At 54.1% G+C, this 19,282-nt stretch overlaps 2 protein-coding genes across 2 annotated transcripts; both read right to left on the reverse strand.

The window, feature by feature from the left end:
• Nucleotides 1-426: 426 nt before the first annotated feature.
• On the reverse strand, nt 427-15,424 carry ACAP1 (ArfGAP with coiled-coil, ankyrin repeat and PH domains 1). The gene is made up of 23 exons (XM_081110110.1): nt 15,388-15,424; nt 14,904-15,041; nt 14,320-14,377; nt 8,809-8,928; nt 8,541-8,594; nt 8,397-8,455; nt 7,983-8,166; nt 7,815-7,859; nt 7,609-7,704; nt 7,424-7,498; nt 6,993-7,102; nt 5,725-5,776; nt 5,529-5,629; nt 5,075-5,198; nt 4,768-4,979; nt 3,653-3,722; nt 3,434-3,528; nt 3,161-3,330; nt 2,411-2,583; nt 1,910-2,019; nt 1,719-1,829; nt 885-934; nt 427-605 (listed from the first exon to the last, which is right to left on the reverse strand). Exons 2-23 carry the CDS (start codon nt 14,954-14,956, stop codon nt 505-507), a joined length of 2,223 nt encoding a protein of 740 aa, XP_080966236.1. The 5' UTR covers nt 14,957-15,041; nt 15,388-15,424; the 3' UTR covers nt 427-504.
• A 1,607-nt stretch (nt 15,425-17,031) lies between these two features.
• LOC308532598 (uncharacterized protein) lies at nt 17,032-19,075 on the reverse strand. The gene is made up of 4 exons (XM_081110111.1): nt 18,450-19,075; nt 17,995-18,102; nt 17,780-17,842; nt 17,032-17,573 (listed from the first exon to the last, which is right to left on the reverse strand). Exons 1-4 carry the CDS (start codon nt 18,929-18,931, stop codon nt 17,132-17,134), a joined length of 1,095 nt encoding a protein of 364 aa, XP_080966237.1. The 5' UTR covers nt 18,932-19,075; the 3' UTR covers nt 17,032-17,131.
• Between the last annotated feature and the right edge of the window lie 207 nt (nt 19,076-19,282).

Below are 19,282 nucleotides of genomic sequence, written 5' to 3' on the forward strand. Positions count from 1 at the left end.
GTGTGCGGGGCCGCACGTCCGCCGCCCGCGGGGCAGGGGCCACCCCCGCGGCTGAGACACCGGGCGCGGCCCTCGGAGCGCGGGGACTCGCGCGCCCTTCCCGTCCCCCCCGGGAACTCCCGCGGGCGGTGCTGAGCCGCACATTCCGGGGATGCCGCGCGGCCTCCCTCTGGCCCGACGCCAGCTCCCCCCCCCCCGCCCCCCCCGGAGGCCGGCACAGCCCCCGCGAGCGGCCGCGCCTCGGCCCGACGGGTCTGGCCACGTCGCCGGCGCCCGAGTCCCGCCCCAGGGCCTCCCGCCGCCCGCCCGGGACTCGCCCCTCGTGTGATCCGAGCTCACGACTCCCAGGCACTCGCGTCCCAGGAGCCGCAGCCCCGGACGGCCTGCGGGCCCGGGCGGCGCCAGTAAAGGAGGATGGAGGGAAGGTTCAAGCACGGAGGCTTTAATGGCTGGGCGGGGGCGGGGGTGTGGGGGTGCGGGTCGCAGGCCCTCCACGGCCCGGCCTCAGAGCGTGTGGAGGTCCTGGGCCCGCCGGCTCAGCTTCTCGGGGTCGTCGGAAGCCATCAGTGAGAAGTCTCGGAAGATGTCCAGATACGTCTCGTCTCCTGGGGGGAGGGAGGGAGGGTTGGGAGCCCCGAAGGCTGGGCCCCGGCTCCAGAGCGTGTGCTGGGGACGGCGGGGCGTCCCGGTAAGAGCGCGGCTGGAGGAAACACCTGAGCCAACAGGGCACAACTCTTGCCTTTTTCACCCCGTTTTGAGGCCCGGTGTGTCCCATACGCCCAGTACAGATTTGTTGAATAACAGACATAAAGCTGGTCACCAGGGGCCCGAAGCCCGGAGTTACGATGAAGAGCCTGATGGGGCTGGGCTGGGGGGTACTTTACCTGCCTGGCCCTGGGCTGCCTCTGCCTCTCTCATCTTTGCCAATCGAAGCCTAAGGAGGAGAGAATTAAAGAATGAACGGCATCCTTCCCCCCACCCCCAGCTTCCCATCCATTGAGCTGGGTTGTTTATTCATCTGTTTGCCCAGGGTCTAGTCCAGGGGTGGGCAAACTTTTTGACTCGAGGGCCACAATGGGTTCTTAAACTGGACCGGAGGGCCGAAACAAAAGCATGGATGGAGTGTTTGTGTGAACTAATATAAATTCAAAGTAAACATCATTACATAAAAGGGTACGGTCTTTTTGTTTTGTTTTGTTTTATTCATTTCAAACTGGCTGGATCCGGCCTGCAGGCTGTAGTTTGCCCACGGCTGGTCTAGTCCTTAAAAGACAACTGATGCAGAAACCGGTTTGGCTCAGTGGATAGAGCGTCTGTCTGTGGACTGAAAGGTCCCAGGTTCGATTCCGGTCAAGGGCATGTACCTGGGTTGCGGGCGCATCCCCAGTAGGAGATGTGCAGGAGGCAGCTGATCGATGTTTCTCTTTCATCGATGTTTCTAACTATCTCTCTCCCTTCCTCTCTGTAAAAAATCAATAAAATATATTAAAAAAAAAAAAAAAAAGAGGCCTGACAGCAATGTTGACAAATAATGACTCTCGGGATGAGCTCACCGTCCTTGGACCCTGCCCACACCCTTGCTACTCCGTTTCCCAATCAACACTTGGGAGCATCCTGCCTGCTGCCACTCCCCTCCCCAGGCATCTCTGGCATCGAGGTCTGGGACTTAGCCACCCCCATGTGAAAGGTGCTGGTCCTGCCCCTTCAGGTATCCTCACAGGGTGACGATGTCGGCATTAGCTGTTTCCATGGCAATGGTCAGAGGGTCCCTGCCTTCAGAGTCCTGAGCTCCCAGGTCAGCTCCCCGTTTCAGGAACAGGCAGGCCAGTCTAGAGAGGAGAGCCAGGTTTAGCAGCAGCTCCTCCCGTCCGGAACCTTCCTCCCCAAGGCCACCATCGCTGTCTGCTACCCAGTGTGGCCAAGGATGGTTGCGTGGTGGAGTGGGCCTCGGCCGCGACTGTCTGCTTGGTTCACATTCGCCCCATTCTGGAGGAGAAACTCACAGGCCAGAAGAGAATTCTGCATTGAGAAGCAGAGACAGGGAGTGAGGGTGGCATCTTTAGAGGCAGATTTAAAGATTCATACAGTTCAGAGGGCAGGTATGGGATCAGGAGTTTAGGGGTACAACTAAGTGTCAGGCTCAGCTCTAGCTCTTTACAGGTATCAATACATTACACCCACAGTGCAACCTGATGAGGTATGGGACCCCTGGTTTACAGAGGTCCTTAACTGTGCCGGTAAGTGGTGAGAGCCTGGACTCCAGCTCAGGTTGTTTACCTCCTAATCACTCTTAGCAACAGTCTGGATTGGTTATCACTCGCTATGAGGCGGGGGAGGGGTCAGAAAGTCAGGCGTAGGGAAGAAGAGGAGGTGACGCAGGGTGGGGTGGGGAGGTTGGCTGGACCCTCACAGCAGCGGTGGCTTGGATCAGTGGTGTGACGTTCTCCTGACCCGTGTTGACCCAGTTGACATCAGCTCCATGGGCGAGGGCATCAGCCATGGTGGGGAGGGATGGAGGATGCCCAGCAGCTCGAAACAGCAGGGCCCCGGGGTGCAGGCTGCCCAGGTTATCAGAGGGTGGCTCTGTTTAGGGGGAATCAGCTTTGAGTCTGGGATGAAAACCCTCAGCAAAGTCCCCTGATGCTGTATTGGGGTAGGTCACTGCTCAACTGTGGGGAGGCCTTCAAGATTCTGGGGATCGGTGGGAAGTGGAGGTGTATGTGAGTGTGTGTGTGGCGTCCCTCGGGCCAGAAAGCATCACCCACCTCTTCCTGTCCAACCACCCTGACTGGCTGGGATGTTGTGGGTGAGTTGACTCACTGAAGATTCGCCTCCACTCTCTTGGCTCCCTCTGCTCCAGCCAAACTCACACCTGCCTTCTCAGGCCTTTGGAGACCCTAGCTCATTCTCACTGCTGACTTTTCTCCCGCGGTTAACTCCCTTCCATAGCCCTCCCTGCCTACTCCCAGCCTCAGGCTCCTTCCTACTCTTCACTATAAGCCCAAGACCTCTTACCTTCTAAAACCAGTGCTGATGTGGTCCGGCTCCTCAGCACTCACACAGGGAAGGCCTGGGCCTCAAACGCTGGACCTCCCCACCAGGTGTGGCCCAGTGCTGAGCACACAGCAGGTGCTCAATGATTGCCCAACCAACCCTATACCTGACTTGGATCTGCAGCTCCCTGGCTGGGGCTTAAGGGAAGGCTTTGGGGGCACAGGAGGCTGCCCCCTCGGAGGCCCGCGGCCACCTCTTCGCCCCCGAATCTCAGGAAGCTTGGTCAGGAACTTCTTCTCCACGTATTTGGCATGAATCCAGGCCTCTTTCTCCTGCCTGAAGGGGTGAGCAGGAGAAGGAGACGGTCTTCCCTCCTCTCATTCCAGACCCTCCTCCCTCCCTGCGAAGAGGGCGGCCCAGCCCCTCCCGCCAGCCTCACCGGGAGCAGCTGGGCCCTGGCTTCTTCACTGCCATGGCCTCCACACGGGCCTCGTAGATCTGGTTGATGACGACATTTCCCAGCTCGCACATAAGCTTCAGGTGCCAAGGCAGAGGCAGACGATCAGGTAGGGAGCGGGGAGAGTCTGAGCCCTCGGGCTCTACAGCCCTGCCCTCAACCCATCGGACCCCCACCCTCCTCATAACACCCCCCAATCACCTTCACTAGTTCCGGCTCCCATGAGTCAAGTGTCAGAGACCGGACTTTGGAGAAATGAACTCCCAGGCTCCTGGAGGGCCAGAGTGGAAGTCAGGCCCTACGTGAGGCAGCAGCTGTGGGAGCAACTGCTGATCCTAAAAGGACTTGGAGACAAGGTCTTGCATGGGGGGGACATGCAGGGGCCCTAGGCCAGGAGGCAGCAGGGCAGCTGGGGCCCTGCAGCCTTGACCTGCATCTGGCAGGGTCCTGCCTATTCACATCCCCTCTTCTCACTTCTCCTACATTTCATTTTAAGGGCCTCATCCTCTCTATCCACCCCCCGTCACTCTTGGTGCTTTGGTCTAGACCAGTGGTCGGCAAACTCATTAGTCAACAGAGCCAAATATCAACAGTACAACGACTGAAATTTCTTTTGAGAGCCAAATTTTTTAAACTTAAACTATATAGGTAGGTACATTGTTATTAACTTAATTAGGGTACTCCTAAGCGGGCCTTTGCTAAAAAACGTCCTCAATCTGAGAGGTCGACCTCAGCGAATGTACCCCCCACTTCTTCTAACGCCACTTCTTCAAAATAGACTCGCCCAGGCCAAAAACCGACTTCTGCGCATGGGCCACGAAGTTTCAATCACACTGTACGTGCGCACCTGCACGTGGTATTTTGTGGAAGAGCCACACTCAAGGGGCCAAAGAGCCGCATGTGGCTCCAGAGCCGCAATTTGCTGACCACGGGCCTAGACAACTCTTTCTTGCCATCCTTCTACCAGGCTGACTCGGGGTGAGGGCTGTATAGACTTGCTAAGGCCTCACACCTCTCCTCTCTCTGCTCTTCATTGGCTCACCCATCCTCAGCAGTCCTGACCCCACACCTCCTCCAGTCAAACCAATAAACTACTGTGGGTCCCCTGTTGCTGATTAGATCGAGAGGCTGGGCCCCCCTGGATCCACCTGGTGCCCCACAGGCTCAGCCCGGCTTGTGCCCAGTGACAGCCAGAATCTATCTAAGAGAGGAAGCCAGGGCAGGGTGAGGAAGGAAGAGCCTTCTGATGGGCTCTATCTTGGTTCCCCCAGCAGCCAGAAGGAATGGGGCCCGTGCTCGGGGCTTTGGGGAGTGACCTGTGGATGCCGGAGCACTGAATGCAGAGGGTGACACCGAGGTTGATGCTGGCCCATTCAGGGGCTGGTTCCCGGCAGTCGCAACACTGGGCATTGCCATCCACACTCTGCACCTGGGCTGCCACATGCCCCACTCCGCCAGGCTCCCTTCCCCTGGTCGTCCCGCCGGGGCCCAGTGTGGCAGCAGAGCCCATGACCAGGTGTCCTGAGCCCTGGGACAGATGGGAAGAAAGAGTGGCCATGGGGTCGGGGAAGGGATGTCCCATCTCCCTGGGCAACCTGGCCCCAGACCCCCACGTTAAGGTACCTGGCCTGAACCCCGGGGGCTGTCATCAAGGCGAGACTGGCTGAAGGCCGTGGCAATGCTGCTCTGCACAGCACTGACCCACAGCTGTAGGAGGCGCTCTGAGTCAGCCTGCAGGAAGCAGGACCTGGGCAGGAAAAGGGACAGAGAGCAAGGAGGGGTCTGAGGCCTGGAGAGCATGTGGCAGATGGGCAGGCTGACATTCAGCTAGTCTTCAGCTGGTACCAATCAGACGGAAATATTTCTGCACCGATAGGTTATGTCCTTCTAAATATCCCCCATCACCCTATACCCTTCCCCCAGGCTGCCCCACAATCCAGCCACCAAAGGGTTAATGCCTGGGGCTGCATGGGGGCCTCCAGCCTCTGCTCCAGGGGAGTCTGGGTGATGGGCCCTACCTTTCTAGCTGGTAAAGATTTAGAGCTTTTAGATCATCACCTCTGGGGGCTCTACTCACTTGCTAGGAGATACCACCTCAAAGCAGAACCGCCTTTCGGAGTCGGGGCAGAGCTTCACTGTGCAGAGACGAAGGTCGTCGACCACCACAGTCACGGGGTCCTGGCAGGGGAAGGTGAGAAGGGGCAGATGTCCAGCCAGAGGAAGCCAGGGCTGAGTCTCCCTGGGCCCAGGCCTCCAGCACCCGGGCTACCCACCTTGTACTTCTTCTGATAAACCAGTTGGTTGCTCTGAATAGTAAACCAGCGTCTGCAGGAGGGGAAGGTAGAGTTTGGACGTGGGCAGCATCAGGATGAGGCTGGGACAGCGACAGCAGAGAGGCTGTGTCCTTTGCCCCATAAGGATTTTGCCGATAGGAGAGGCCTGGGCTGAGTGTCCCAGATGTTCCAGAGGAGGGGACGGTTGCGTAGACTGTCTAAGGGGCACCCATCACATCTTGGACAACCGGATTTGATATATTTATGAAGTCAACTTTACAGCAGATGACAGTAAGATGCCTTTTCTAACAAAAGAAGTCTATTGCTACAATTTGTTGTTGTTGTTGATAGATGGCAGTATCTTGGGGAAAGGGCTCAGTGTCTGGGGGAAGAAGCCCCTATAGGGTCTGATTTGCACAAAGACCCCACATGGGCTGGCAGTGGCCCTCGAAGGGGAAGGAGTCGAGTCAGAGCAGATCACCATCGTGTTCTGCACCCTGCAATGGCTCCCCATTCCCCTCAGAGTTGAGCCCAAGTCCCTAGAGAAGCCGACAGGCCCTGTCATAATTTACATCCCTATTAATTCCAACGTCATCTCCTCCCACTTCCTCCTTCCTTCCTCTCATCACACCGATGGCCTCCTCTCTGGTCCTCCCACACGCCAGGTTTCTCAGGGCCTTGGTGCTGGCTCCCCTCCTGCCTAGAACGTTCTTCCCCCAGAAGTCCTCGAGTCTTCACTCAGAGGTCACCTTCTCATGAGGCCTACACTGACCACTCTATTAAAACCACAACCCCTCCTCAGCTATCCACATCCCTTACTTCATCCCTCTCCTCTGCCACTCTTACCTTCTAACATAATAGATATGAATAAACATCTCCTTAGTTATTGTATTATTGTCCGTCTTTGCTGATGGGATAGAAACTTTCTGAAGGCAGGGGTTTTTGTCTTTTTCCTTGCTGTGCTTAGCACACTACAACCACTCAAACAATATTGAATGGGCCTGGCCAGCGTGGTTCAGTGGTTGAGCATCCATCTATGAACCAGGAGGTCGCAATTTGATTCCTGGTCAGGGCACAAGCCCGGGTTGCGGGCTCTATCCCTAGTGTGGGGAGTGCAGGAGGCAGCCAATCAATCAGTGATTCTCTCTCATCATTGATGTTTCTGTCTCTCTCCCCCCTCCCTTCCTCTCTGAAATCAATTTTAAACATTGAAAAAAAAAACCTGTAATCCCGGATGGGTTTGGCTGATTGGAGTATCCTCTCCTCACCTGCTCCAGGTCTTAAATGCGTTGCTGGCCCTTTTGAAGAGATGTCCTTCCATGACCAGGCCACCAGGCCCCTCCTTGAGGCTTGGCTCTGGCTCCTCCCCGCCCAGCTCCTGAGGGCACAGAAAGGTCAAAAGGCAACTTTGTGAGCAGAGAGCAAGGCCCTATGCCCACCTGCCTCCCTCCAGCAGTCCCAGCCCTCGCCTATTTATTTATTTATTTTTATTATTGACTTCAGCGAGAGGAAGGGAGAGGCAGATAGAAACATCAATGATGAGAGAGAATCAGATTGGCTGCCTCTTACACGCCCCCTACTGGGAATAGAGCCCAAAACTTGGGCATGTGTCTGCCCTGACTAGGAATAGAACCATGATCTCTTTGTTCATGGATCGATGCTCAACCACTGAGCCACACCAGCTGGGCCCAGCCCTCACCTTTTGTTTCAGCAGCACATGTCTTTGCTCCATGTCCCTCTTCTGTCGAGCTGAATTCAAGACCAGCTGGTGCAACTGGGCATAGAAGGGGCGTCTCAGATGGCCTGAGCCTCCCCCAACCAGGCCAGGGAAGTTATCTCAGAGCCCACTATCCCATCCCATCTGCCTGTTCCATGAGGCCCTACCTGGGCACCCAGCTCCTTGCGATACTGGGCCAGCCGGCTCAGCTCCTCATGGCCCTGCTGGAAATGTGTAGCCTGGGCTTCCACCAAACGCAGCACCTGGGGTCAAGGTGGGGAGGGGGCAGGGCTGAGGAAGGACCCCTCAGTAGTTCCCTCTTCCCTCCTGTTCTTCATCAGCAGGCTCCTCCCACCTTGCCCTTGCAACTCACAAATTCCATGATGTCAAACTTCCTCTTGTCCTCAATCACATTGATCTGAGGGCCCAAAAACACGTCAGGTCAGTCTTGAAAAGACAGGGCGCCCTCCCAATGCACCCCAGGGACTCTCTAGCCTTCAGGTGGCTGAGGCCCTGGTACTCCAAGAGGGTGGACAGGCACCTGCAGGGCATAATCCAGTGCCCGTCCCCGGTACCCGGCTCGAGCTGTCTTCAGCGCGGCTCCTGCCTCTTCTGCCTCCTGGGCCCGGCGCCTGGGGACCTCCGCATTGTGGGTGAGAGCAGCCTCCAGGCTCTCAGCACCTCGCCAGAAATCCCGGCGCGCCTCTCGGAAACCCCGGAGACCTCTGGGGTGGGGGATACAAAGCATCACAGACACATCCACCTGCCCCCGCAGAGAAGTCCCCAGGGCAGGCCCACTCATAGCTGTCAGTCAGCCTCTGTACAGTCAGAGCTCCAAGGGGGTTCTTGGGATGGGGGGTAGCAAGCAGGTCACCAGAAACCCTCAGTCTCCGCCTCATTCAGGGAGGCTGCTGTGGGAATGGGCTGGAGGACTGGTTTCCCTCCCAACACTCACTCCTTGACCAAGGTTTGGATTTGCTGCTGCAGTGTGTGCTGGGTGGCATCTAGAAGCTCCTGAGGGGAAGCGGAAATTGGAAGGTAAAGGTCAGGGCTACAGACAACCCTGCTCTCCCCACCTGCCCTACTTACCCCCACTCACCGCATGGCTGTCCAGCTTGTGGCTCAGGCTCTCAGTGAATTTGTCCAGACACTCCTAGGCAAGAAGAGGCAGAGAGAGAGAGAAAGAGAGTAGCAGGCATGGGGGCGAGGGTAGGGTCGGGCCCTTACCCTCCCATTTTTAGACCAGCCTAATGGCTATCTCAGGTGGCAGCACCAGCCCTGCTCTGGCCTGGGACCTGCAGACCCCAGACCACCCCTCCCCCAGCTTCCACGGGATCGCTCATCTCAGACCCCAGCCCTACACATACCGCCATCATGGGCTCTGGTGGGCCCAGGCGGGCCAGGTCACTAATGCCGACAATGAAGGCGCGGCCAGCCGCAACGTAATGGCGCCCACTGTCCAGGAGGCCATTGCCCAGCTTGAGGAGCTAGGGAGCAACAGGGCAAAAGGGAGTCGTGCCATGCGCCACCGTAGTCGGTAGCAACCCCCATTCCTGTCCGCTTCCTCTCCCCTTCGCCTGGCCTGAGACCCTCCCTCACAACCTTGCCTGAACTTCTCTGTAGCCCAGTCCAGCTCTCACAGTTCCTAACACAGGCCTGGTGCTTTCTCATCTCTGTTGCTTTGCTCCCACTGCTCTGTGCCTGGAACAAAACTCCTCCCAGCCTGTCACCAAAGCCATTGTCAGCTTCACCTCCAAAATGTCTCTCCGCAACTGCTTGGATTCAGAGCTCCCCAGAAACTCCATCCTCAGGCACTGTCTGGCTCACAGGATGAATGCTCTACCTAATCGGCGTGAATTCCACAGCAGTGGCTCCCACCCTGTTCTTGGCCATGCCCCACCTCAGCATCTCTAAAATCCTGATGCCCCGCCCCCCGACATAGAATTCTTATTATTCAAAAAGTGAACTCCTATTCACGTGGAGGAAGCCTAAAAGGCCATTAACTTCGTCTAAACAAGCTCCCAAAGAACATGGCATCCATGAAATAGAAAAATAAAAGAATGAAAGGACAGTTGAAGTACTGCTGAAGAAATCACTAAGAAATTGTTAAAATAATAATAATAATATAAAGTGATAGAAAAAAAACAGCAAATAAAGTTTCAAAACATATAATAGAGAATGAAATGCATAAGTATGTCACCATATATATTTATAGAACCATAAGAAACGCCAAAAAAATTCACTGTTAATAACTCATTCTCGAATTGCCCCCCTTAAAAATCAAATGGTCCCACATTGGGACATGTGCCCCACATTGGGAACCTCTGCTCTGCAGCGCTAACTGTCTGGACTTGTCCCATTCTATGCTTATTGAACATTCCCTCATAAATATAAATTGATCAGTCGGCCAGCCAGAGGGTCAGGACGAAGATGGCATGCTAGGGGGCTCCTAAGGCCCCTCTCTCTGGTCCCATTGACAAACAAGGAGGCTTGATAAACAAGGGGACAAGAGACTAGCCCAAGGAGGATCTCACTAGGTGAGCCAGGTAGCCGAGTCCGAAGCCAAAGTGAGGTCTCCTGACCCCTGGGCCTTGTTCCCTGCAGGAGCTGCACTGGCCCTGAGGTGACGCCACTTGGCTCTGGCCTGAGTCACTGTATCTGGGATAGAGCAAGTGACTGCGGAGCCTGTCAACTCATCCCAGTGAACTTTTTTTTTTTTTTTATTGATTAAGGTATTATATACTAGTATGTGTCCTTATCCCCCATTGCCTCCTCCTCCCCCCAACTCATGCCCTCACCCCCCTGGTGTCTGTGTCCATTGGTTAGGCTTATATGCATGCATACAAGTCCTTTGGTTGATCTCCCAGTGAACTTTTGTTGAACTGGAAGACACTTTTTAGAGCCAGCGAAGGCCTCAGGGAAATGTAGGTGGCTAGCAGGATCAGTAATGGTCAGGAAACTGGTCATGATCAAACCTTATCAGATGTCCCCATGGGGTGTCTGTGACAAGCGACAAAAACCCATTGTGTGGAGCTGGGGGACTGAGTGTTCAGTTTTTTTCTTTATCCACCTCTCTCCCTCATATATTTGAGTAAGAAACTTTCGTAAGACTGAGCTAGTGACAAATTGGTACATCCATACAATAGAATGGTACACAGCTAGCCTCAGGCAGAGGCTAGATTAGCACTGCCCTAGAGATCCAGGACAGGAGTTCTCCCACTGCAGACACAGCTGATTCTCACAGCCAGTTGGCCTGGAGGTCAAATCCCTCCCAGTGTTGCCTACAACAATCAAGGCTTAGCAACAACAGGACTGCGCACAAAGACCACAAGGGGGTGCACCAAGAGTGTCTACCTCAGGTAATTGGGACACTTAGCACAGAAAGCCACTCTATCGACACAGCGAAGCATAAAAAATGCTGAGACAAAGAAACAGGACACAAGTGACAGAAATGGAGGAAAGCAGGCTGCTGGATATAGAATTCAAAACCACACTTTTGAGGTCTTTCAAGAGTCTTCTAGAGACCGCCGATAAACTTAATGAGATGTACAAGAAATCTAATGAGACCCTCGATGTTGTGATAAAGAACCAACTAGAAATTAAGCATACACTGACTGAAATAAAGAATATTATACAGACTCCCAACAGCAGACCAGAGAAACACAAGAATCAAGTCAAAGATTTGAAATGCGAAGAAGCAAAAAACACCCAACTGGAAAAGCAAAATGAAAAAAGAATCCGAAAATACAAAGATAGTGTAAGGAGCCTCTGGGACAGCTTCAAGCGTACCAACATACGAATTATAGGGGTGCCAGAACATGAGAGAAAGCAAGATATTGAAAACCTATTTGAAGAAATAATGACAGAAAACTTCCCCCACCTGGTGAAAGAAATAGACTTACAGGTCCAGGAAGCGCAGAGAACCCCAAACAAAAGGAATCCAAAGAGGACCACATCAAGACACATCATAATCAAAATGCCAAGAGCAAAAGACAAAGAGAGAATCTTAAAAGCAGCAAGAGAAAGAAAGGCAGTTACCTACAAGGGAGTACCCATACGACTGTCAGCTGATTTCTCAACAGAAACTTTGCAGGCCAGAAGGGAGTGGCAAGAAATATTCAAAGTGATGAATACCAAGAACCTACAACCAAGATTACTTTATCCAACAAAGCTATCATTCAGAATTGAAGGTCAGATAAAGAGCTTCACAAATAAGGAAAAGCTAAAGGAGTTCATCACCACCAAACCAGTATTATATGAAATGCTGAAAGGTATCCTTTAAGAAGAGGAAGAAGAAGAAAAAGGTAAAGATACAAATTATGAACAAATATGCATCTACCAACAAGTGAATCTAAGAATCAAGTGAATAAATAATCTGATGAACAGAATGAACTGGTGATTATAATAGAATCAGGGACAGAGAAAGGGAATGGACTATTCTTGGCGGGGAAAGGGGTGTGGGGTATGAGGGAAGAGACTGGACAAAAATTGTGCACCTATGGACGAGGACAGTGGGTGGGGAGTGAGGGCGGAGGGTGGGGTGGGAACTGGGAGGAGGGGAGTTATGGGGGGAAAAAAGAGGAACAAATGTAATAATCTGAACAATAAAGATTTAATTAAAAAAAAAAGAATGGTACACAGCAATGCAAAGGAATAAACTATTCGTAGATGAACTATTGATAATGAACTACTGGTACTACTGATACACAACAATTTGAATAAACTTCAAGGACATTATTCTAAGTGGCGGAAAAAAAGTCAATCTTAAAAGGTCACATAAGGTAAGATTCCACTAATATAACATTCTAGAAATGACAAAAGTCTAGAGACAGAGGCCAGATGAATGGTCATAGATTAGAGAAGGGGACAGGGAGGTATCATTACAAAGCTTAATACAAAAGAGTTCCCTTGTGGTGATAGGAGTTTTGTATTTTGTGTGTGATGCTGGTTGTAAGACTCTATACAGAGGGGAGCATAGGGGGGAATAATAGGAGATATCTGTAATATTATCAATAATAAAAAATATATTGAAAAAAAAAGAATCTATACACATGATAAAGTGTCATTGAATTATACACAAAGTTTTTTTTAAGGGTATATGCAAAACAGGTGAAATCCACGTAAGACCTGTAGACAGTTCATTGCAATTTCCTGGTTTTGGCAGTACACCACAGTTAGTACACCACAGTTATGTAAGATGCCGCCATTGGGAGCAGCTGGGTGATGGGTTTGTGGGACTTCCCTGTACTGTTTTTGCAACTTCTTGTGAATGTATCATTTACTCAAATAAAAGGTTTCATTTTATTTATTTATTTTTTTAATATATTTTTTTTATTGATTTTTACAGAGAGGAAGGGAGAGGGATAGAGAGTTAGAAACATCGATGAGAGAGAAACACCGATCAGCTGCCTCCTGCACATCCCCTACTGGGGATCTGCCTGCAACCAAGGTACATGCCCTTGACCGGAATCGAACCCAGGACCCTTCAGTCCGCAGGCCGACACTCTATCCACTGAGCCAAACCAGTTAGGGCAAAAGGTTTCATTTTAAAATATATGTATATTATATTAGTTGGTCATCCACTAACTTTCAGGCCATGGTAGAGGCACTGGTGACTGAGCAAAAACAAAACATAAAGGTCCCTCATGATACTTAGAATTCCAGTGAAGAAAAGAAAAAATATCAGCAAAAATAGCATGACAGACACATGCCAGGGTGACCCCCAGTGATTCCCACCCTGGCATGATCTCTACCCCTTGCGTGTGAGAGAGACCTGGGACTTGCTTCTAACCGTAGACTATGGCAAACACGATGGGATGACACTCCTGTGATTAGGTTACACCACATGGCAGAGGTGATGGGCTCGCCCCTAGGGGTAATATAAATTGGCACTATCTTGCCAGCTCACACAAGGGAGGCTCGCCTGCTGGCCTTGAAGAAATGAGCTGCTACGAAGTAAACTGCCCGTGGACAGGCCACACGGACGGGGACTTGGTGGCTCCTAGGGCTGGAGGGCCTCAGTCCCCAAACCTGCGAGCTTGGAAGAAGAGCCCGAGCCTCGAAGAGACTGCAGCCTGCCAGACCCTGGGCAGAGGATCAGCTGAGCTTCCTGACTCTTGATCCACCAAAACTATGATAAAAGACATGTATTAAAGTCACTAAATTTGGCCCTAACCAGTTTGGCTCAGCGGACAGAGCGTCGGCCTGCGGACTGAAGGGTCCCAGGTTCGATTCCGGTCAAGGGCATGTGCCTTGGTTGAGGGCACATCCCCAGTGGGGGGTGTGCAGGAGGCAGCTGATCAATGTTTCTCTCTCATCGATGTTTCTAACTCTCTATCCCTCTCCCTTCCTCTCTGTAAAAAATCAATAAAATATATTTTTTAAAAAGTCACTAAATTTGTAACAGTTGATTATACAGCAACAGAAACCTAAAACAGCAGGGAAATACATAATGTCAGATTGAGCTAAATGCTATAGAGAAAAACAACGCCACTCAGAGGAGGGGAGTATATGTACTTGTACCTGCACATGCATGGGCTGTTCTATAAAGGTGGCCAGGGGAGGCCTTACTGTAATGTGTTTGAGTGTTTCGCTGGTTTGTCCTCCAGTCCGTCTGCGGGCTCAGAGGCAGAGAGTCTTGCTCTACCCAACAGCCCGGGGCTGGTACAATGCAGGGCTCAAGAGCGGACAGGGTAAGTCCACAAGTGAGACCTTTTTCCCCAAGATCCTGAGCTCCTTGAGGGTATAGAACTACCTTTTTGCTTCTCTGTTGCCCCTAAATATCTATCCCACACGACTGGCACTCAATAATCCCTGGGACTCATTCTCTGTTCTTCCTGGTCCCACCCACTTCATTTTAAAGTCAGACCCTGAGTCACCTTTTCCAGTCGGGTCTCCAATTCCGACACTTCAGCTTCCACCAGCTCAACAGAGGCTCTGGGAAAGGAGGGATGGTGTCAGGGGAACAGAGCTTGGGTCCGTGTAGTCTGTCCACCTTGGCAAGGCCAGGTCAGGGGTTGGGGTTAGAGCGTGGAGAGTGCAGACAGAAAGAGCTGGCGGGTTAAAAAGGCCCACCCACCAGCCCTCTTTAGCTTGCTCACGCCACAGTGTAGGAGCTACTATGGCCCAGGCCAGAGCAGGAAGGGTAGAAGGAGGGTGGATGTGGTAAGGGCAGGAAGTTGCTAACCGCCCACAGCAGGTGCTGGGGGAGGGGCAGGGGTCCCAGTGAGAGGAAGGATGATGGAATGCCAGCTCTGGGGGTCAGAGACCTCTGGGTTTGGTAGCAGAGGTACTGCTTTGGCCCACACGCTTGATCTTGTCCCTTTGAGACCTATTCCCTGCTAGGACATCTGGCCTGGGGAAGGGTGTGTACGTGTGTGTGTGTGTGTGTGTGTGTGTGTGTGTGTGTGTAGGGGGGTGTCGGGCCGCCCCTCCTCTACCCCCCAGACCTGTGCACACTTACCGGAAGCGGGGTGAGTCCTTAAGACACTCCTCGAAATCCAGTTTGACTGTCATCTCAGCTTGATCACTTCAGGCCAATGGATCCTGGGGCCAGGCGGGTGGGGATGCAAGTGGAGGCACTCCCTGCCCCCAGAGGGGCCTGGATGAGGAAGGAGAAAAGCTCTCTCTCTGGGGTAGAGCCTGGGAGGGGTGATAATTCGTTCCCCAAGGGGAAGGGGTGTCCTAGGAGGAGCTCTGGCCCCACACTTCCAGGCAGTGCTGGGAGGGGCAGAGGCGGGGCCTGGGCTGAGGAGAGGGGCCTGAGATCAGAGAAGCCACAGCCCCGCCCTCAGAGATATGCTGTCACCTTCCTACTGGGTCAGGTCTCTGCTTCTTTCTCCTTTAGTGGCTGAGTTTTGAGAGCCCGGCAGATATAGGTTCAAATCTTTTGGTCACTTACAGGGTGCATGACTTGAGCGAGCTCTCTGATTCCTCAGTTTCCTCACCTGGAAGATGGGCATGGCAACCCCTGCCTCCAGGGTTCTTGTAAGAATTAAAGATGACACTCGTGAATTTATGTCGACTGAAGCACACCAATCACTGTCACCCTGCTGCAGCTGGGCCTTCTCAGACTCCCAAGACCTTCTGGACCCCAGTCCCCCAACTACTCCGAGCTTTCTTCTCGGCTCTGGCTGCTCATGGTGGTTTCCTGTGTGTGAATTTCCCTCCCCCGTCTCCTCTCTTCAGTGACTGAGCAGGTCCGCCTGGGCCCCCAATTCACGGCACCAAGACTGCTGCTGCTCTTCTTCTCTTTATTGTCCACCCCTGGGTGGTGAGGGCAGGGGAAGGCTGGCCCCCTCCCCATCTCCAGCTGGCTACATTTCCTATTGTGTGGCTTCCCCCTCCTGAGTCCATCAAAGCAGAAGGGATGCATCTGGAGAGTGGAGGGTTGGGTGAGTGGTTTTCTTACAGCAGATCTGGCTCCTGTGACCCCTCCGACTCCCTAGAACCTACCTGAGCCCCTCTCCCGCCCTGGCCAGTGCAGGCAGCCACTTGCCCTGCCCAGGCTCACATCTGCACTCCTTTTGGTTTGAGGAGTTGGGGTTGCTTCTAGTTTTCCTCTCTGAGTTTTGTGGGCTTGGGCAGTTCAGCCCCTTGGAAGCCAGACACTGACGGTAGCCAGACACTGCTTGGGACCCACTTCTTTGGAAAACAGGGAAGTACCCGGAGTGGGGTAGGTGGCAGAGAGAAGTGGGGAGGAGGCTTGGGGCCAGCAGATGGTGTCAAGCTGGAGGGGGCCCCAACCACTTGTGGTCGTCCCTGGTTCCTCTCTGTACAATGTGGCCCTTGCACACTAGGATGGTTAGGGCCTTAGCACCTGTTGCAGATCTACTGGCCTAAAGGGAGTCGGGGGTTGGGGGATGGGAGCTTGCCAAGAGCCAGGCCCAGTGGCATGGTGTCCTCACCAGGCTGTAATGGTGTCCCTGTCACTGTCAGGGAGTTCTCGATGGCCTGTGATCCCGAAGGGGGCTTCCTCTGTGGTCCAGCGAGCGGACCTCAGTTCCTATGGAATTCTCACTCGCCCAGCGCAAGCTTGTAGAACCTGGAAGCATCCCCGGATCAGGGTTGGGGCACCCATCAGTCTGTTAGTTCTCAGTCCTCCCGCCCCCAGCCTGACCCGGACCCACTGTCACTGTCACTGTCCTGCTGCTCATCTTCTGTGTCCTCCTCAAGCTCCGGGTGAGAACAGCACCTCAGGTATCTTCCTTTGCTATAATACTCCTTTCGCTGCAGATCAGCCTCCTTGTCCGACACGATGATGGCCGGAGGTGGGGACTGATTTCTGAAGGTAGAGGAATCTGAGGAGTCACCCACATTCATCTGAGTCTTATGGCCATCGAGGGGGTCCAGGCCCCTAGGTGTCCACTGTGGCCCTCCCACCACCAGAGGGGAGGAGCTCAAGCCCCAGGTTCTCGTCTCACCTCTATACCTCCCTCTATTTTAGAAAAACGTTAGTGACCTTTCCACCCCCCACAGGTCTCTTGGGTTTTCTGTTCTTCCTCATCAGCCAGACTTTCCTGGGGACTATCCTGACGGGGAACTTACCTCACTGCCCCTCTGTCTCCCCTAGGGTCACCTCCCAGCATTACCTCCCCCTCGGGCAGCAGGGCCCTTGGCCAATCCACGCACACGGAGGAAGAAGGCTCTGGACTACAATTCCCTTGAGTCCCAGGAGCCCCACCACAGCTACTAACACTCAGCTTCTTGGATGTGGTTCCTGGTCACCAGGCCAAGCTTGTCCTTGACTCCTCTGGCCAGTCCTCCTGCCCAGCCTCTCTCCACAGGCCTGGCCTCTGGGCCCAGCATCGCACCTCGACCACCACTGCCCAAACTTCCACTACCCCGGCTGCTCTTCTTGTTATTGCCCGAGGGCTGGTTTTTCTGAGCGACGAGGAACTTCCCTTCATTGTAGTGTGTCTTGCGGTGCTTCTCAAAACCACTGGAGTCTGTGGGCCAGTTTAAGAGCTCAGCTTTCCTGCCGTGCTCCCGCTCAAGGTTCACTCCGCCTCCCCTTTCCATGCAGTCCCAGCCCCTCATCTCACGGGTTTTGGAAAAGTTGTCTGAAGACCCTGAGCTTCTGTTATCAGGGTGCTGAAGGACCTTGGGGTAGAAATTGTCCATTGTTGCAAACCTGAAAGGGAGGGAATCGAGTTGGGAGCCCTGACGTGAAAAGACAGTGGGGGCAGCTGGTTGACTCCCCACCTCTGCCTTGGCTGGATGAGAAAGGCAGCACCTCCCATTTAGGGGACCAAAAAAGCAGAACTGGCTCAGATCCCTGAGCTCAGGAGTGGGAGGAGGAAGACACCCATCCCTACGGATCTCTGGCAGCACTCTCACCTTTCCCTCAGCGCCTCCGGAGTCACTGTGACGGAGGGCTCATCGCTGGCCTGCGGTGACAGCCTGCAGAGGAGGGAGGACACAGGGCAGAGAGGAGGGTTTCAGGTAGCATCCAGTCCCTGAGGCCTCTCTGCCTTCTCCGCCCCCTCCCCTCCCCTCCTTCCAATAGGTAAGAGAGTGTGGGCTGAAGGATTAGGGCTGAAAGCTCAGCGCACCTGTGGTAGGGAGTGGGAGGCTCATCCACCTTCATAAATCCGTAGTCCTTGTCAGCAGGGTGGTAAGTGGTCATGATATTCATTTCATCCCAGTGTTGAGACTTTTTCCTGCAGTCGGGAAGGACACAAAAAAAGGGGTAGGAAACCTTCGAGTGACCTCCTCCTCAGAATTAGGACTCTCCCTAATTCCTTCAGTCATTCAGAAACTTCTCCTCCCCCCTTGCCGTTCCAGAGAAGCAGGAGGCTAGGGATGCGGGTCACACCTAAGGACAATCACGTGCTCTGTAGCGAGAGGCCCTGCTGCTCTCCCAAAGGCTGGGACCCTCACATTTCCCACTCCATGGCCTCACGTCTAGTTCCCAGGACTCCGCCCCTTCCCTCCTGGCCCCGCCCCTCCAGGGTCCTAACCTCCCTCCTTGCTCCGTGCTGCCTGCGAACGAAGCTGGGCTCCTCACCTGTCCGCACTGGGGGGTTTCTGTATCAAGGTGTGGTTGCTGGTTTTCAGGATGTTATGGGGCAGATCCTTATAGGGTTTGTGGGGGTGCAAAGAAGTTGAACCGGAACGCGGACTGCATTCCGAGTTGTGCACCCCAGACCCCTTGGACCCTAAGTCAGACGTCCCGGCTGCACAGGTTCCAGGAATGGGGGCGCTAAATCCGCCAGGGTATGTGCCAGACGCAAGGCTGTGGCCCACAACCTCCCCAGGAGGCTGCTTGGGCCGGGAACCAGGAGCCGCTACCACTCCGGAGCGAAGGCTAGAAACCAGGCCTCTACTGACTGTTCCGGGGCGGCCAGAACATTGCGGCGCGACGACTCCGGAGGGCAGCCCGGAGCCTGCCGCGACTCCTGTGATGCCTCCTGGCACTTCCCTGGTGGCCCCGCCAGGGGATTCCTGGGTGAGGCTGCCAGCAGCCCCCCCAGACTCCTGCTTTTCCATTGCCCCACCAGGGGGCCACTCTCAGCTACCCCGCCCCTGCCCGCATGGCCCCGCCCCTCGGCCCCGCCCCCACCGCGCCCGGCGGGGACTCAGGGGCCAGGACCGGGCCCCACCCCTGTGCTCCTTGGAGTCGCGGTGGGCGGAATAAAGACTACGTGGGGACCTCGGGCTGAGAGCCCCGTTGCCCCTCCCTCAGAAGTCTTTGTCTCTGGGATTTGTTCCGGTTTTTCTCCGGGGGGGCGCGGGGGCGAGAAGCCTTGTGACCTCACAGTCATCCAACCGTAGCGCGAGCGTCGGAGTTGGGCGGGGGGCTTGTGAATAGCTCTGGGGCAATCTTTTGGGGCCGTCAGC

Source organism: Myotis nattereri, assembly GCF_964212035.1.
Source record: "Myotis nattereri genome assembly, chromosome: 16".
NCBI lineage: Eukaryota > Metazoa > Chordata > Mammalia > Chiroptera > Vespertilionidae > Myotis > Myotis nattereri.